The 18,169-nt window shown below is 39.5% G+C and overlaps 1 protein-coding gene across 1 annotated transcript in view; it reads left to right on the top strand.

The window, feature by feature from the left end:
* The window catches only part of KCNH8 (potassium voltage-gated channel subfamily H member 8), a 374,236-nt gene extending 358,700 nt beyond the window's left edge, over positions 1 to 15,536 (top strand). Inside the window, exon 16 of the mRNA XM_007053238.3 lies at positions 13,570 to 15,536. Within this exon, the coding sequence (XP_007053300.1) occupies positions 13,570 to 14,277 (708 nt within the window). The 3' untranslated portion in view covers positions 14,278 to 15,536. The remainder of the gene's footprint in view (positions 1 to 13,569) is intronic.
* Positions 15,537 to 18,169: the final 2,633 nt, after the last annotated feature.

Here is an 18,169-nt window from a genome sequence, read left to right as displayed (position 1 = left end):
TAAAAAATGGGAAATGACTGCCTAGGAAGGAGTACTGCGGAAAGGGATCTGGGGGTCATAATGGACCATAAGCTGAATATGAGTCAACAGTGTAACACTGTTGCAAAAAAAGCGAACGTCATTCTGGGATGTATTAGCAGGAGTATTTTAAGTAAGACACGAGAAGTAATTCTTCCGCTCTATTCCGCGCTGATTAAGCCTCAACGGGAGTACTGTGTCCAGTTCTGGATGCCACATTTTAGGAAAGATATGGACAAATTGGAGAAAGTCCAGAGACAAGCAACAAAAATTATTAAAAGTCTAGAAAACATGACCTATGAGGGAAGATTGAAAAACTTGGGTTTGTTTAGTCTGGAAAAGAGAAGACTGAGATAACATAAGTTTTCAAGTATGTAAAAGGTTGTTACAGGAGGAGTGTCATAAATATAAAGGGAACGTTAAACCCCTTCAAAATCCCTCCTGGCCAGAGGAAAAATCCTCTCACCTGTAAAGGGTTAAGAAGCTAAAGGTAACCTCGCTGGCACCTGACCAAAATGACCAATGAGGAGACAAGATACTTTCAAAAGCTGGGAGGAGGGAGAGAAACAAAGGGTCTGTGTCTGTCGGTATGCTGCTTTTGCCAGGGATAGAACAGGAATGGAGTCTTAGAACTTTTAGTAAGTAATTTAGCTAGGTATGTGTTAGATTATGATTTCTTTAAATGGCTGAGAAAAGAATTGTGCTGAATAGAATGACTATTTCTGTCTGTGTGTCTTTTTTGTAACTTAAGGTTTTGCCTAGAGGGATTCTCTATGTTTTGAATCTAATTACCCTGTAAGGTATCTATCATCCTGATTTTACAGGGGTGATTCCTTTACTTCTATTTCTCTTAAAAGTCTTCTTGTAAGAAAACTGAATGCTTTTTCATTGTTCTCAGATCCAAGGGTTTGGGTCTGTGGTCACCTATGCAAATTGGTGAGGATTTTTACCAAACCTTTCCCAGGAAGTGGGGTGTAAGGGTTGGGAGGATTTTGGGGGGAAAGACGTGTCCAAACTACGTTTCCCAGTAAACCCAGTTAGAGTTTGGTGGTGGCAGTGGATATTCCAAGGACAACGGATAAAATTAATTTGTACCTTGGGGAAGTTTTAACCTAAGCTGGTAAAAGTAAGCTTAGGAGGTTTTCATGCAGGTCCCCACCTCTGTACCCTAGAGTTCAGAGTGGGGGAGGAACCTTGACAAGGAGGGAGAAAAATTGTTCTCCTTAAACTCTGAGGATAGGACAAGAAGCGATTGCACCAAGGAAGGTTTAGGTTGGACATTAGGAAAAACTTTCTAACTGTCAGAGTGGTTAAGCACTGAAATAACTTGCCTAGGGAGGTTGTGGAATCTCCATCATTGGAGATTTTTAAGAGCAGGTTAAACAAAGACCTGTCAGGAATGGTCTAGATAATACTTAGTCCTACCATGAGTGCAGGTGACTGGACTTGATGACCACTTGAGGTCCCTTTCAGTTCTATGTTTCAAAGATGTTGTTGCCCATAGCAATACCCTGTGCCGTAATCCTGTCAGAACTCACCATTTCGGCACATCAGTAGGAGACCTTTTAAGGTGTTGCAGCAGTGTTCCAGGTGATTCAGAAAGTCGAGGAATTCTTTCCTTTCAGTCACTACTGAGCTAATGACATCATGTGGTCAAGGGACAATCTATGACTACCGGTGCCCGCTTTTGGAAGAGATGTAAAACCAAGGATCTGAACGTATGTCATTAAAAAGTGACATAGGATCTGTCAGAGAAGCGATGTTAAAACCACTGTAGCCAAATTCCAGCTTAGTTCATTATATTCTGCCTCTCCAGTTCATTTTAATTGGATATGGAATTCTTCTTCACTTCCTGTCCTGTTGTGCAGTGCTCTTACATCTTTGTTTATTACTGGAGATGACTGAATTTGAATGATAACTGTTTGTTACAAATATATGTACTACTATCGATTTGATTTTACTACGGATGAAAGGCACAAATCAATAAATTGAGTGTGACCTTCCATTAACTTAATTTTTTTAATATATCTATACACACAAAAATATATTTAATACAAACATTTTACATGTAGAAAAATAAATTTGTTAATGCAAGGTCATTCTCATCACTTATCGAAGAGCTGCTCAGACAGCAGTAGAAAGGCAGAATTAAGAGAAACCTAGAAAACTGCAGGAGTAGGAGACAGTGATGTGGGAGGAATGGTCTAAAAGCTGGGAAGAGGAAAAGCTTTTTAGTAGAGAAAAGTTACAGATACACAGAAAGTAGCCAAAAAAGGCAAATTAGTACGGATAGAAAATGTCCTGGAGCTAGTAACAAGGTTAGAAAAAACTGTGAATTTGGAAAAATAGACAGGAAAAAAAAGGAAAAAGCACTGAAAACTTTGAGATGAAACTTGATAGTTATTAAAAATAACTACAGGCAAGGGGCACAGAGATAGAAAGCAATCTGTGATAATAAAAGAGCAGGTTTATCGTTTAATCTATTTTGCAAATAAATGCCAAAATTCATATTATAATTTTACTTCAGTATTTTGAAAACATGATCATTATCTCAAGTCTCCTGTAATCCAGTTATACCCTAGCTGGACATGCTAAGAACAGAGACAGTCTAGTATCTGGTTTCAGAGTAGCAGCCGTGTTCATCTGTATCCACAAAAAGAAAAGGAGTACTAGTGGCACCTTAAAGACTAACAAATTTATTTGAGCATAAGCTTTCGTGAGCTACAGCTGTAGCTCATGAAAGCTTATGCTCAGATAAATTTGTTAGTCTCTAAGGTGCCACAAGTACTCCTAGTCTAGTATCTGTTTCTTCTCTAGGGTCCCCACCTTGCAGAGCCAGGCATAATTTTATTCACATGGGTAATCCCATTGACTCAATGTTGCAAAGATTTATGCACATAGTTAAATTTTGGAACCAAATGAAAGACATTAAAAAACAAATTAAGTATATAACCAACAGCTACTGTAGATATTAACATTAACAATGAAGATGAAGGTTTCCTAATACAGTCAAGAAAATATTACAGCACCATTCTTCATTCTTTGCTTCCCAACATCATACGTATGTAGTAGGGGTGTTTTTTTCTGAGCAGCTACCTAAGAAAAAACTGTTCTGTGCCCAAATTGATCAAAGTACCTAAGAACAAGCCTAACTTTTATGCCTGCGAGCAGGCAGACTGAAGTCAACAAGATTGACCACATGCTTAAAATTATGCACATACTTAAGAACCTTGTTGAATACTGCATAAGAGAATATTTTAAGGTGGCACAATTTAGATTTAGTTAAGCAGGTAACGTTCTGAGACGTATATATTCACTAACAGTAGATCCTTGCTATAACGTCCTTTGCAGTAGTGAACCTTGGGCTATAGCAAATGTGGTCCCTGGATTCCACCTCTAGCCCTGCGCACTGTGGTGGGGGGCTGAGAGTTCCTTCGGCCACAGGACTACAAGGGTTTGGGGGACTTGACAGCTCCTCCAGCCTGGGGCCATGGCGGGAGGCTGACAGGTCCTCCGGCCCCAGGGCCACCACTGGGGCAGAGACGCTCACCGCTCATTGAGCTGGTTTTATTATGTCAAAGGGAGAGCTCTCTCCCCTGTCAACATAACACGGCTACATGAGCGCTCTTACAGTGGCACAGCTCTACTGGTACAGATGTGCCACTGTAAGCTTTAGTGTAGACATGGCCTAAGGCAGGGTGACAACTCCCTTCTGCTGAATGGGCCATCACTGAGACGTATGATTTCATGATGACTAAATTTTACTCCAAGTCCATAAAGCATCCTTTCACCATAAATACATGATTCCTTAAATGTTACACATACATATATCTCACAGTGATTATGAATCCTGACAAGTTACATGCTTTCTTTTGAAACCATAACAGGGTTCAAAAAAGAACTAGATAAATTCATGGAGGATAGGTCCATCAATGGCTATTAGTCAGGATGGGCAGGAATGGTGTCCTTAGCCTCTGTTTGCCAGAAGCTGGGAATGGGCAACAGGGGATGGATCACTTGATGATTACCCGTTCTATTCAATCCCTCTGGGGCACCTGGCATTGGCCACTGTCGGAAGACAGGATACTGGGCTAGATGGACCTTTGATCTGACCCAGTAGGGCCATTCTTATGTACCTTCCATGTTAAAATATCCTGTAAGACATGTGTCTGGTGTTGTGAGTTTGTCAGGTCTGAGGTGAAAGTAGTTTGCAAAGAACAGAGGACCCTTTGGCAAGGCACCTACATGTCATAACACTTCACCCCAATTAAAATAAATATATATATATATACACATACACACACACACATATACACATACACACACACACACTGCTGCTGGCTACCAGTGACCCTTTACCATCAGCATAAAATATGTATTTTTGCATCAAGATCAAAAGTCAGTCATCAACTAAGAAAATAACTGCTTTTATAGAAGGTAATTGCATTACAACAGTTCACTAGCGATCTTAAACTACTCTTACTTTTTGTATGAGGAATAGAGAAAAAAAATCTCTCATGCAAATGTTCACTACAGCCAGCTGTTAGTGAAGAAAAAAAGCAGTCTTACAGTGATAGATGAGTTCTATTTTTTGTCTAGGTTACATGTTAGAAAGAGAATGGAAGTATTTTAATTTAGATTTCCACAAAATGAAACCTGCTTTAGCAGAATGGATAAAACTGGAGCATACCGAGGTTATTCCTCAATTAATTATTGCTTTTCTATGTCATTTATGTAGATCCCGCCGTTTTAATGTAAAGTACAAAAACTACTCAAAATCTACATTTAATGATCTTGCCCCATTTAAAATTTAAGGGCCTGCTTATTTTATTTTATTAACACTTGGCCTTTTTATATTCATAATTTGTAGAAGAAAATACTTGCAGAAGTTTGTCATTTAGATGTCTCAGTACATGGTTCACAGGTGCAGATATTTAGATGCCAAATGACCTCAAGAATCTTGTATTTGTAACTGCAAGTGCAAAGAGTCAGGGCCTGCTGAAAACCAGGCCCCAAATGCCCACTTCAATTTACAAGAGATAGATACATCACCTCTTCTGTATGTCATGTAAGTAAAGTACCTAACCAATATCATCACTTCCATGCGCACACTTCTCTCACTGAACTGAAAGACAACTAAAGGACAATACCCAGGATGATGTGTTGCAGTCAAAAAAGTATTATCTATCTGCTTAAGGAGTACTTACTAGAAGTATTCCTAGCTGTTTTTAATTTTCAGTTTTCTTGCTATACAAGTTTAAAATATTCTAGCCAGTCATGTATTTTGAGTTCACATCATGAAAATACATTCACAGGACTATGTCACTGCTTTGTTTACTCCGGACATTGAATTAAGATTGTTCATTGCATCAGATGAATCATGTTTGGAGTTTAAAACAAACATGTTTACATCTGGCTGCAACATTATACATGTATCAATAAATAAATAATGGGGGGGGGAGAATGTACATTTTAAAACAAAACAAAAGGATATCAGGCTGAAAAAATGCATATACTTGGTGTGTTAAATCAGGGATCGGCAACCTTTGGCATGCGGCTGGTCAGAGAAATCCGCTGGTGGGCTGGGATGGTTTGTTTACCTGCAGCATCCGCAGGTTCAGCTGATTGCAGCTCCCACTGGCCCTGGTTTGCCATTCCAGGCCAATGGGGGCTGCGGGAAACGGCAGCCAGCACATCCCTCGGCCCGCACCGCTTCCCGCAGCCCCCATTGGCCGGGGACAGTGAACCGCAGCCAGTGGGAGCTGCAGTAGGCTGAACCTGCAGACGCTGCAGGCAAATAAACCATCTGGGCCCACCACCAGATTTTCCTGACAGGCCACATGCCAAAGGTTGCCAATCCCGATGTTAAATCTTTGTAAATTGGAATGTTCTGACTGGAACCCATGAAGATAAAAATGGTAAACCAATGCTTTGTTTCTAATTACTTCTGTACTTCTGCAAGCAGTATATACTGTACTGTGAAAGTTCAATTTGTAGCTTGAAAACTCATCTGGTTTAAAACAAAACCTCTTCAATAAGCCAGACAACAGAAAATTTATTTAGCACCATGATAGACACCCAAATAGTTTAGTTTTGGCATCCCTTATCCTTGAATTAAAATGTTTTCTAAAACAAATTAGGATTTTTTAAATTAATAATGGGAATTATTCAATGCAAAAAAGTTACATGAATGCAATACTAAGTTTGCATAATTAAAGTCACAAAGTCAAGAAATACAAAATTTTGTATTTTTAAATTTTGTAGAGCATTAACTTCGCACATAATGGGACAGATTATCAGCGGGTGTAACATCGGCATAAATCTATTTCAAGTCTCAATCTCTCCTTGTGTTATGGTGTACATTTTACAACAGAAATATATTTTAACCAGCATACCAACAATAGAAATACTACTATTTATCTGAGGGACAGTCAAGTTCATAACAATTGTGGGGTTCATTAAACAACAAACCTGTGAATGAGAAAGGAATAAAACTTTAATAAAACAAACTGGAGAGTGTGTCTGGTGAACTGTTGCACACTGCCATGCAGTGTTCTCAACCCCCTGCCTCCAGGGCACATCTCCAAATTCCTAGGTCCATTATACTGTCCCTTATGTGAAGGAGTCTCCCTAAATTATAATCTTTTATAAACATTTCTCTACAAAATTAACGTTTTTATAACCTTAAGTGATGCAACCACTTTTGGGGAATTTAATCATAAAACCCTAGGTTACTTAAATTTTTGTTTTGCCTTTAGTTTCCTTGGTTTTTAAACAAAAAAGGAAAAACAGAGGTACTTGTGCTTAATAAATATTAGTATTTATATATATATGAAGTTCACATCTCACTTATGAAAATGAAGTGTTTCTACCCTTGCTGCTGTTGGTCTGGAGATGGTTTTCTACCATTTCACATTTTGATAGGCATAGAGTACTCTCACAAAGACATTTGTTCTTTAACCGTAGCTTAGTATTTGCAGGATATTAGAGAATGCAACAAAAGTAGCAAACACTCTAAAATCTCAGCCCCTTTCCATGCTGATTTCCTTGTGAAGCCAGGCAGGGGAGATGTGGCAAAATCTGGACATGAGGGCCTGGATGCAACAGGAAAAATGGGGTTCTTTTGCATCATGGAAGAGGATTCCTGGACTTCATGCAGAGAGTCCCCACGGGTGTTCACAGGGAAGTAAAGCCACAGGAGTGAGCCTGACTATAACTGGATCCGTGGGCCAGTCCCTCCGCACACAGTTTTCTCTCTTTTGAAAAAGTAGAAATACAGGAGAACAGCAGCAAATTTCCGCTATCAAATTTGCTTCAGAAAGAGAGAACGCAGTGATATGCAGACCTGAGTGGAATGAAGCCTGAGGGAGACAATTGGGCTAAGTGTGAGTTTGGCACTGAAGGGGGGGTGGGGGCACTCAATGGTGAGGGGAGTACAGCTATAAGGATAGTGTGGTTGGAAATGGCTCTGAACTGGCTGCCCCAATCCTCTGGCTCAGCACTGGTGGAGACCAGAGTGGAATAGAGGGACATAGTCCCCTCAGCTGGGAGTCCCCTTCCTGTCAGAGGAAGCTGATTGTACCTCATGCATCCATGAGTTGTAGGATATAGGGGTGAGACAGGCTATAGTGACAGGTGATTCATTCATTAAAACTGTCAATAGCTGGGTATGTGATGACCATTTGGCAATTTACCTATCAAGTGTGAATGAGGTAGATCTCATGAGACATCTCGCCAAACCTTTAGGTAAGTCGAGGTGGAGTTCATGGTCACAGGACATGCTGGTAGCTAGCATAGGGAAGTGTAGGAAAGAGGTCCTGAAAGCTAAACTTAGAATAATGGGGAGGGGAGCATAAGTCCAGGACATCTCTAGTAGATTCCTCTGATGTGATTTGGCTCCATATGCAGAGCCAACTCTAGAGGGAAGCTCAAAGTCTCAATTGTAGATGACAAGATGGTTGAGCAAGGAAAAGGGTGTTAAATTTATTAGAAACTGAAAAGCTTTGAGTGGGCTGGGGGGCAGGTGAAGCTGAGCCAAAAGAGATTAGCTCAACCTTAACCAAAGAGGAACAAGACCGTTGCATGGAGATTTCAAGTTTCATGACTTATTTCATCTAAGAGCTGGCACAAAATTGCCAGATGAGGAGGAGCACACAGGTCATGTACAGACATTGGCTAGAGATGTCAGTGATGCAAAGGTCACTCTGTATTTGGTAGTAAAAGTTAGGATAGAAATTACAGCTGATCTTGAGGAGGGACAGATTGAGATCTTATAGGTACATTCTAGGAAAATACCTGCAAGTAATTAAAAACTATCAGGATTATGTTTTGGTAAACAGGGTGCTCATGAAAGGGCCAGACAGGCAGATAACCACTGAACAGGCATAGCAGAGGCAGGATCAATGACAGCATTCCCACACTGAACTGCCACTATGTTTTATTCTAAGTTGGAGTAGCCACTAGTTCCGTTTACACCTCATTCAACCATTGCCTTATCAGCTGAAACTACCAAAAGGGAAGACAATTAACACTACGTGCGGTTTTGTTTTTTGTGATGTACACACATCGACCATAAGAGGAAAAGAACTGAAATGAGATGACAGTTTCAGTTGGGCTACTCCATAGAACTGCATGGTGAAAGTCTTCCATGAAAGGGAATTATCTTAGGTGTTTGGATTTGTTCTGACTCAGAACAAAAAGCAAATATTTCAAAAATTTTCAAAAGGGAAATCCCCAGGGGCCCTGACTCAGAGACAGTCTGGCTAGCTGCCCTGGAGGTCCCAGTCTTGGAGCCAGTCCACTTAGTTGACTACCCTGGGACCATGGACCCTAGAAGCCAAGGCTTGTGAGTGGGCAAGAAATGAGGCAAATTTCAAAATATTCTGTCAGAACCCAGCCTGGTTTCCAGAGACGACAGGGGCTGCATCTCTGGAACAGTGCCAGCCAACTTCTCTGCTTTGTCAAACGCTAAGCTAACTTCTTTATTTTCTTTGGTGTTCAGAAGGGAGGAATGGGAGACAGATGCTAGGGTGAGATATACATCTCACAAGGGTGATAAAATACTGAAGGGAAATCAGAATTATACCAGAATATTTGATCAAGAAATTGGAAGCTAACAAGACTCAAGGGCCAGACAGGAATGTACCCCAGTCCCCTCAAGGAAGTGCTAATAGAGACAGGGAGTTTTAGCAGAGAAATTTAAAACTTTAAAGCTTTACATTTCTCTGCTAAAAATTCCTGTCTAAAGTTTGAGTAGCAGCCGTATTAGTCTGTATTCGCAAAAAGAAAAGGAGGACTTGTGGCACCTTAGAGACTAACAAATTTATTTGAGCATAAGCTTTCGTGAGCTACAGCTCACTTCATGTCTCTAAGGACTTCCTTGACAGATCTGGGATACATTCCTGTCTTGCCCTTAAGTCTTGTCTGATTTTCCAATCAAATCCACTCACGTGCTGTGTGTGTGTGTGTGAGTGAGAGAGAGAGAATGAGCAAGGGCATTACTCGTGAGCTAGAAAAGCTAATTTGGCTATTAACATTTAAAAGTGGTAGTAATAATCGTCAGCTGACATTTATATAGAGCTGTTCAACAAAAGTGCATTTGAATTTTCCATAACGAAATGAATTCACTTGCTGTTGAAGTGCAGGGTCAAACAAGCCATGGTTACCCCCAAAATCAGACCTAAGGCACCCCACTTTCCTTGCTGCAGATAATGGTGACAGATCAGCACTACTGATGCTGGACAGCACCTAGTGCTGAACAGCCTTTTCAACACATAGAAGAGCTGGAAAACCTTTTGTGTCAGCATAGAACAGTACACACAGCGACAGTTCAGTACTAGCAGTAGTGAAAAGCTCTCTAGCCAATTGCAGTTGCAGGAGCGATTTGGATAATTACACTCTGCCCCATCCAAACTTGAGGTTGGCCATGACACCAGAAACACTCATGGAATCTGTAAAAGCCACAAATGGCCAAAGCCTCGTGTATTACATCTCATCTGAAAGACAGGAAAGACTTATGTTGGCAGATACTAATGCCATGCGAGAGCATTGCTGCAGACTGTCTCAAACAGAAAGTTGCCACTCACTCACACCATTTCTGCTACACTCTTGTGTTCCTCTTGGTGATTCCCCATATCAGAAAACATTGCAGAATTCTGCAGTAACTATTCCAAATTCTGCATCTTATAGTAGATTTACAGCATTTAGGTGGTTTGTTGCTGTAGATGCTCTTTTTATAAAGGTCTCCCATCCAAACTCTGATCAGGCCCAACCTTCTGTAGTTTGTGGAATCCAATAATTTTAGCAGCCCAGTATTACATGACAACAGGGAAGATCCAAAAAATGACAGACCTACCGTGTAAACTTGATGGCAGCAGTGAGCAAATTACAAATTCCTAATTTACTCAAGGAGTGTCTGCTCAGATTTTACCAAAGGGAGATTATGCCTAACAAAATTTGTTGCAGAAGTAATACCCAAAAGCTCTGAAACTACTTATGCTACAGAGACCTATTTAGAAGCACATACAAGGCTAATCTATCAATGAATGTTGCAGTATAGGGAACAAGCTACTTACCAATAAATGTAGAAAGAAGTGGCTCATATATCAAAGATACTTGTGTTCCGGAACAGCTTGTTATGCTAGGTCAGACCTGTCACAAGGATTAATATTAGGACTGACTTTTTTTCCCCTTTATTTCAATGAACTGGAAGGAGGGACATGCTAGAGAATAATAAAATAAAAAATGCTGTTGGAAGGGGAAGAGGAAAAGTTGAAACCAAGATTAAGAAGAAATATAATTCTAGATGTTGTCTTGCAGCCTCTGAAGTTCAAGCAACCTATGTTCAGATAAGGGGAAATTAATCTTACCCTTAGCCGTGAACTGGGAACTCCACAGGGTATAAGGAGCAAAATCCACCCCTGAACAGGGAAGAGAGTAGGTGCTGACCCTACCTCCCCCTCAATGGCTGCTACCACTACCCATCAGCTAAAGTAGAGGACCCATGACCCCCTTACCCACCACTTCCCAGTATTCCCTGCCATGCCCACATATTTGGAAGCAGGTTGTGTACCAGCTCATGGTTGCAAAAGAAGTGCAGGAGCCACTGAATGGCTGCTTTGTTCCAGTTCTACAGAAAACCCAGACACCCCTTTGGAGTTCTGCAGCACAAAGGGGCTTTCCATGGGTGCGCTTTTCACAGGTGAATTTGACTCATTAACTTAGTTCAACAACATTTCCTGTGGGCTTTCATCCCTCACATTATCTCTGAAATTCAAGCAAATCTGCTTTATACCTGAGCATCCTATCAACTGTCTGTTGAACCTTGTTATAAGCTGATATAAAGCTGACAGAGAAGCCATTTGCAGTGCATGCTAAGTTTTTAATTGGTTGTACAAAACTCAATTAGGCAACATATCCTTGAGTTTTAGCTACTAGTACCTTATTTAACTACATATATACACACACACACACACATATACATATACAATTAGATCATTCATTTAACAAATCTGACAGCTGTCAGACTTGACTCTCCTCTACTTCTGACCAGTTCCTCCTACTTCCTATTAAGCAGAATCATAAAAGCAAAGAGCCTCCCTTTTTAAAAGGGAAATGTGATCACTATAAAAAATACAAAATGCAGAGGAAGGAATGAACCTAAATGTGCTTTGTACTTTCCTTCCAAATTTCCTCTGCTCCTGCTCTTGTAGCTGTAGAAAAAAATACAGTGGATGATCCTAATACTGCCAAACCCAGGCTCCAGTGCCCTCTTCAATGGATTTCCTGTAACTGTCTTCACAATAGTGAAGGTTGTATTTCTGGTTATAAAAAGTTAAGTTACATAAGTCACCTAACTATTCCTGGTCTCTTTAGTTTGGGGCAAAGCAAGTACTGCTAGGTTATCCTTTTCTATTTTTGAAGGTGGATGTATCCTTCTGAAAAGAAATGTGCAGTCATGTCTTGCTTTTGACAGATTACTTCCACTATCATCATCATATTTGCCAAAAGAAGCTTATTAACCTGTAGGCTTGATTCTGCTCACAATGGGAGTTTTGGAGGGATGTGGCCTATATGTCTATTAGAGGTTATCTAGTAATATTAATTTGTTGTTAACAACTTCAGTAATGTGCATAACCTCTTAATGAATGGAAAAGAAACGTTACATTGAAAACATGATTAACACTTGGTGATGCCCTAGAATAATCTCTCTCATCAGTTGCCATCTCTGGCAAAGGCCCCCTTTGCATCAACATTTCCCAAACAAAAGCTGTGACTACAGCTGTGCAAACATTTCCAATGAAACATGCAGCTACACTAAACCCACTTTTGGAGTTTGGATTCCAATTTGTAACTCAGGCTTAACTTCATTTAAAAAATTGTTAAACTTCCTGAACCTTTATCTCAAATTTGGGCACAGTCTATAGCAAACCTAGGCCTGATATATATAGCAAGTCACTTCTTAGAGACAGGCCTAATTTTTTTTAGAAGTAACTAGTGGTTTTCAGTGCCTTTATTTTTTGGTTACCAATTTGAGCTACCTTAAAGAAGAGGTCTGATTTTCAGAGATCCAGGTACTCAGCCTTTTCTAAAGCTCAAGGAACCTTTAAGACATCTGAAATTGGGGATGAAATAACTGACACTTAAAATCATTAGTTTCAGAGTAGCAACCGTGTTAGTCTGTATTCGTAAAAAGAAAAAGAGTACTTGTGGCACCTTAGAGACTAACCAGTTTATTTGAGCATGAGCTTTCGTGAGCTACAGCTCACTGCATCCGATGAAGTGAGCTGTAGCTCACGAAAGCTCATGCTCAAATAAACTGGTTAGTCTCTAAGGTGCCACAAGTACTCCTTTTCTTTTTAAAATCATTAGTCACTGCTTAAAATTTACATGGATTTCTTTACTATTAACACCATTTCTTGCATAGGTCTTTGTATACATTTTCAAAAGGATTCATCCCAGCATCCTTCATCAGTATTAATATTTCCATATCATTCATGTCTATCTTTCAGACTCTCTTCCTTTTTTTTTTTTTTAAATGTAACCAGGAATGTTTTAATCTTTGTTGTTAGAAGAATATTGTTGCCATAGGAAATCCCCTCCTCCCCCTTCCGGGTTTGAACCTGCAGCCATTTTTATGTGTGGAACTTGTTTAAAAGCATTTGGAGTTATCAGTGTGATAGGTTTCCAGAACCTGCTTTTATTGGGTTTGTCTATTTTAAGCTAGGTCTGTTTTTCACCTGATCTCACTGTTACATTTGCTTTTTATGTTTCAGTATTAGTGAAGGAAGTAAGCAACACACATGATTAAATGTATGTGTATAATGTAAGGAGATACAAACGTAAATGGAAGGACTGTTTCTGATACATCAGTTCTCTGCTTAGTTAAATGATATTTCTTTCTAAGCAAAGATACTGTATGATACTAGGCTGATACCTTTATAAAAAAAGGTGCCTTTCATCAAGCAAGAAAAGGAAATTACAGTGTATTTATCTCTACATACTATATACTTTATTTCATGTAACTGTTGCTTTTTTGTCTTGCCTTGGCAGGTCACTACTTTAACTCAAGAGGTCTCACAATTAAGAAAGGACATGAAGAACGTGATGCATCTTCTGGAAAACTTATTGACATCACAGAAGCCTCCAGGGTTCTGTGCAGTGCATGGCACATCTATGAGTCCTACATTGGAAAGCTTACAGACTAGAATGACTTGGACTACACATCAACCGTGTATGTATATGCAAGCTGGGAATATTACTTGCACCAAAGCACAACTTTGCCATGGTAACACGACTCCTGACATTTGGAACAGGGATCCATCTTCTGTAGGGAGCAGTCCCCAAAGTACTGAATCCCATGTTCAAAATTCTATGGACAGTGAATTTTATTACACTTCAGGCCTTGAATATTCACGTTCCTGCTATCAGGTAAATCAGAAAGATAATTTGCAGTTTTTAAGATGCACCTCTCCATATTCGGATACTACCTTGACTCCTCTTCAGTCTATTTCGGCAACTCTTTCTTCCTCAGCGTCCTCCTCCTCAGAGACTTCATTGCACCTTGTGCTCCCCAGCAGATCCGAGGAAAGTAGCTTTAGCCCAGGAGCAGTCAGTTCACTAAGCTTTGAGAACTTGCCAGGATCTTGGAACCTTGAAGGAACAACAGGAGCAGTTTCTGCACAAACTTCTGAAGATTTCCCACTAGATGTTGTGACAAGCACAGTGGATATTAAAGATAAGCGAGCCATAAATGTATAATGATGGACCAATAAGTGGTATTCAAAGCATGTTCCACAGCTGCCAGTTTAAAACTTAACCAGTACTGCATGAGTGCTTTGTATTGCCTTTCCTCTGGTCATCATGGAGACTTGCTAACGTGAAAAATCGGATTTTTAGAAAGCAAGTGGCTATGATAAGATATAACCAGTTCATACAGTAAGAAACAATTTCTAGATTCTAGAAGCATGTTGAAAAGCATTTTGTATACACAGATATAACTTATGGTCTGTTTGGCAGACTTTTGTGATAGTCCAAAAGACCCTGAGGGTCAGAGCAGCTGGAAGTCTAGGACAAAAGAGCTGTCATAGGAGGTTTTTGTTGCTTGAAGCAAAGGCTTTTCCTGAGTGCCTGATTGTTGTTCTCAAACAATATCCGTGGCACTGTTTGCTTCAGGTGACCATGGCTCCTGCTGGTTTATTTGTCAGTTCCGTGAAGGCAAAGGGGCAATTATCGCTGCATGTCATCTCCTAGACAATCAACCAAATAGAATTGATAGAGAGTGGTTAGTTGTCGCACATTATTTGTCATGTAAATGAAACCTCTTTATTTATCAAAAAAATACTATTTTTATATACTTGTATGAAATCTGTACCTAAAACTATTTAAAATATTTATAAGAAGAATAAGGGTTTCTTTTCATTTGGTAAAAGCTTGCAGTTTTAACAAGAAATGCACTATCATCATGTAGTAGCTCAAACTATTTATTGTTAAGACTATGTAGTTTAAAACTGGATCCCCTTTTATCTGCATGCTGTTTGCAATGAATGTATCCATGCTGGAGGAATACAAATAAAAGGTCGTATTTTATTTAAAAAAATAAACCTGGCATGTCAAGTCAGATATTAGTATTTTAGCATGTGAACTGTGCTATGCTAATGATATTCAAAGCCCTAGTTTTGTCCTATAGTATTGTATTACCGCCTCTATTGTTAAAGCTGGTCCAGTTCAATAGAATTTCTATTTTCAGGGAGTTAATACCTTTTGGTCAACAAAATTCAATGAGAACTGAAAATTGGCAGGTAAAATTGTAAATTAAAAGCAATATTTTTTTAAACAAATTAAAAAAATATTTAAGCTATTTTAATCAGCAAGAAAAGAAGGAACAAATAATTAATCTTGAACTGTTTATCTATTGGTTTGTATTTGTACACCAAAAAATAGCTTTGATCTTTAGAAAAAAAAGTTAAATTTGGCTAGTGATTTTTGTTCACAAAATTGTTTAATTGCTTTTGGTATTTTCAAACCATATTTTTTTAATGCTCTACATATTAACACTTTGAATAGTGACCGTGCATTCATAGCAACTCCTTTCCATGGAGATTTTTATATGAAATTTTAAGATGAATAGTGTAGATCATAAATACATGTTCATAGCAAATCTACATAATTATACGCCCTTTATAACCTTTGATTATTTTAAATAAGGAAAAAATCCTGTGAAATTATGTTTAAATAATGCATCAAATCCAGCAATGAAACTCCCACTGACTTCATGTGTAATCACTATTTTGATTTCACTGGGATTTTTATTTGAGTAAGAACCTCAGGACTGAGTCTAGTGTTATGGTTTTGATGCACTAGAGAGCACAAATTCATGCCGATACTCTGTGTTTAACTCACATCATTCCACATTATTATTCTCGCTGGTGCAAATTCAGAACAAAGTGTCAGCATTTAATTTTGAACAGCTTGATTTTTGTCAGTGTGTCAGATCTTTAACATGATTCTTTCTAAGTAGTTTTTTCTATTGAAATATGTTAATTTGAAGTTAAATACAAAAGCAAGTATGAAATGAGCTACATATAGAAGAGATTAGAGAGAGAGAGAATAAGGTAATTGGTAGAATGTATAACAATGTATGTCTACAGCATTTTATAGGACTAGATTATCCCATTCTTTGACAATGCCCACGGAAAGGTAACTTACTTTAAAAATTCTTGGAGGCTTTTATGCAGAGGAAGGAAAGGGGAGAGATTGAGACTGCAATCCCACAACAGACTGATAGTAGCATGGGCCAGTGCTATTTAGATCAGCCTTATCAGTAGAAATTTGCTACTACTTTAATTCACCCCCACCTCCCTCCAGCCAGCCATACATTTGATTTGTAGCAGAGTCTTTAGCATACACTGTTCACACAGAGCAGCTATCACTGACTTAAGATGTGGGGCAGCTATGCTGCGAGCTCCTAATTCTTCACTCCTTTGTTCCCCTTCATGGTGCATAAGGAGAACAGAGCAGTAGGCCCACTGTTCAGAATAGGCACGTTTCTTTTCTACAATAGTTTGTCCAGTATTTGGAAAATTCTGTTCATCTTGTACTCTGGTCACTGATTCACGGCGTAGATACATTGCCTTTGCAGTTCCTATCAACATCACCTGAGTCCAATTACAGATTCAAGACAGTCTTGCCTCTTTCATTTTATAAGCATAAATGTATATATTATGTAGAATGCAATGTCGAGGAGCTCTGTATAATTAGCCATGGTTTCACTACGGTGTATTGGACTCCAGCAAAATAAGGGAATGCAAGTGCAACAACTTCTACATTAAGGAGTTCAGATGATGGCATTTGCTCCATTTTCGCCAAAGATTTAAATTTTTGGTCTGCCACCATATCGTAAAAAAATGCAGTAAACGACTGGTGTTTTCTTTCTTTCTGCCTTGGAGAGAAGGTCACATAGTAGAGGTCACTGACTGCAGCAGCTATGGTCACACTCACTTTAAACTCAATTTCCTCTCTCAAACAAAGTCCCCCAACACAGGAAGTGATCTACCCCAAACAAATCAAACAATCCCTCCTAATTACATCTCCCCTAAAAGCAGTAAGTGCCCCCAAAACAAAGGATCACTCCCAAATTAAGTGAACAATTCCTCAAACAAACCAAAATATCAGTCTAATCCCACCAAAGCAAAACTCAATTTAATAAATCCTGAAACAAAAATCATTCTCTCCTCCCCCGCAATCAACTACTTCGACTTCCTCTGTACTTTGTTGCAGACTTCTCTTCACAGTCCACTTGCATTCTGCCTACCAGACAGCCCTCCAACCAGCCTTGTTTGCTAATGAAGAGGTGTGGCTGCTGGTTAGAGCTGTGCCAGGACCAGATGTTTCAGGTTGCTCTCCGATCCAGGGGGCAGGGGGACATGTTTTGGATCGAACAAAATGTTTTATTCGACCCAGAACAAATTCTTTCATTTAGTTTAAGCTTTATGCTTTTTCAATAAAATTGAAGCAGATTTACAAACAGTCATTTTGAATTGAAAAAGAAAATCAAAACATTTGGTTTTGAAAAATGTCAGAGCACAATATTTTGGTTGTTTTGGAATCTGTGGGTTTGTTTTTCCAGCTGAAACAATCTGGCAAATCCCAGAAGTTTTGCTTCACCTGCATCTGCATTTTTCAGCAAAAGAAAGTTTTGTCCAAAACAATTTCACCCATTTCTGATGCTGGTGGCTGCCCTCCTCCTAAATCCTTCAGATCAGACGAGTCCTCTGTCCCACTACTGTGGCCTCACATGGGCCAATGACAGCCCCACTCTGTAGTGCGAACACCAGTGAAAGAGGGCAGCAGCTTTCTGCTTCAAAGACAGAGATAGCTGCAAGGGAGCACCAAGCAGAGGGGAGAGCCTGTCCGTTTCAAGGGCGTAGGGTTGCCAGTTTTGCTTGGACGTATTCCTGGAGGTTTCCTCACGTGACAATCTCTAACTCCTGGAGACTGCAGGACAACTCTAGAAAGCTGGCAACCCTAGGCACATGCCATTCATTAACAGCACAAGAGGATTTTATTTTGGTAACTTTAACCTGTGCTTCAGTTGGCCAGGGATCTCCCAGGAGACTTCCCAGTATCTCTACAGGCCAGTCTGATTACTTAA

Source organism: Chelonia mydas, chromosome 2 (assembly GCF_015237465.2).
Source record: "Chelonia mydas isolate rCheMyd1 chromosome 2, rCheMyd1.pri.v2, whole genome shotgun sequence".
Lineage (NCBI taxonomy): Eukaryota > Metazoa > Chordata > Testudines > Cheloniidae > Chelonia > Chelonia mydas.
This window is presented reverse-complemented; position numbering and strand designations above follow the sequence as displayed.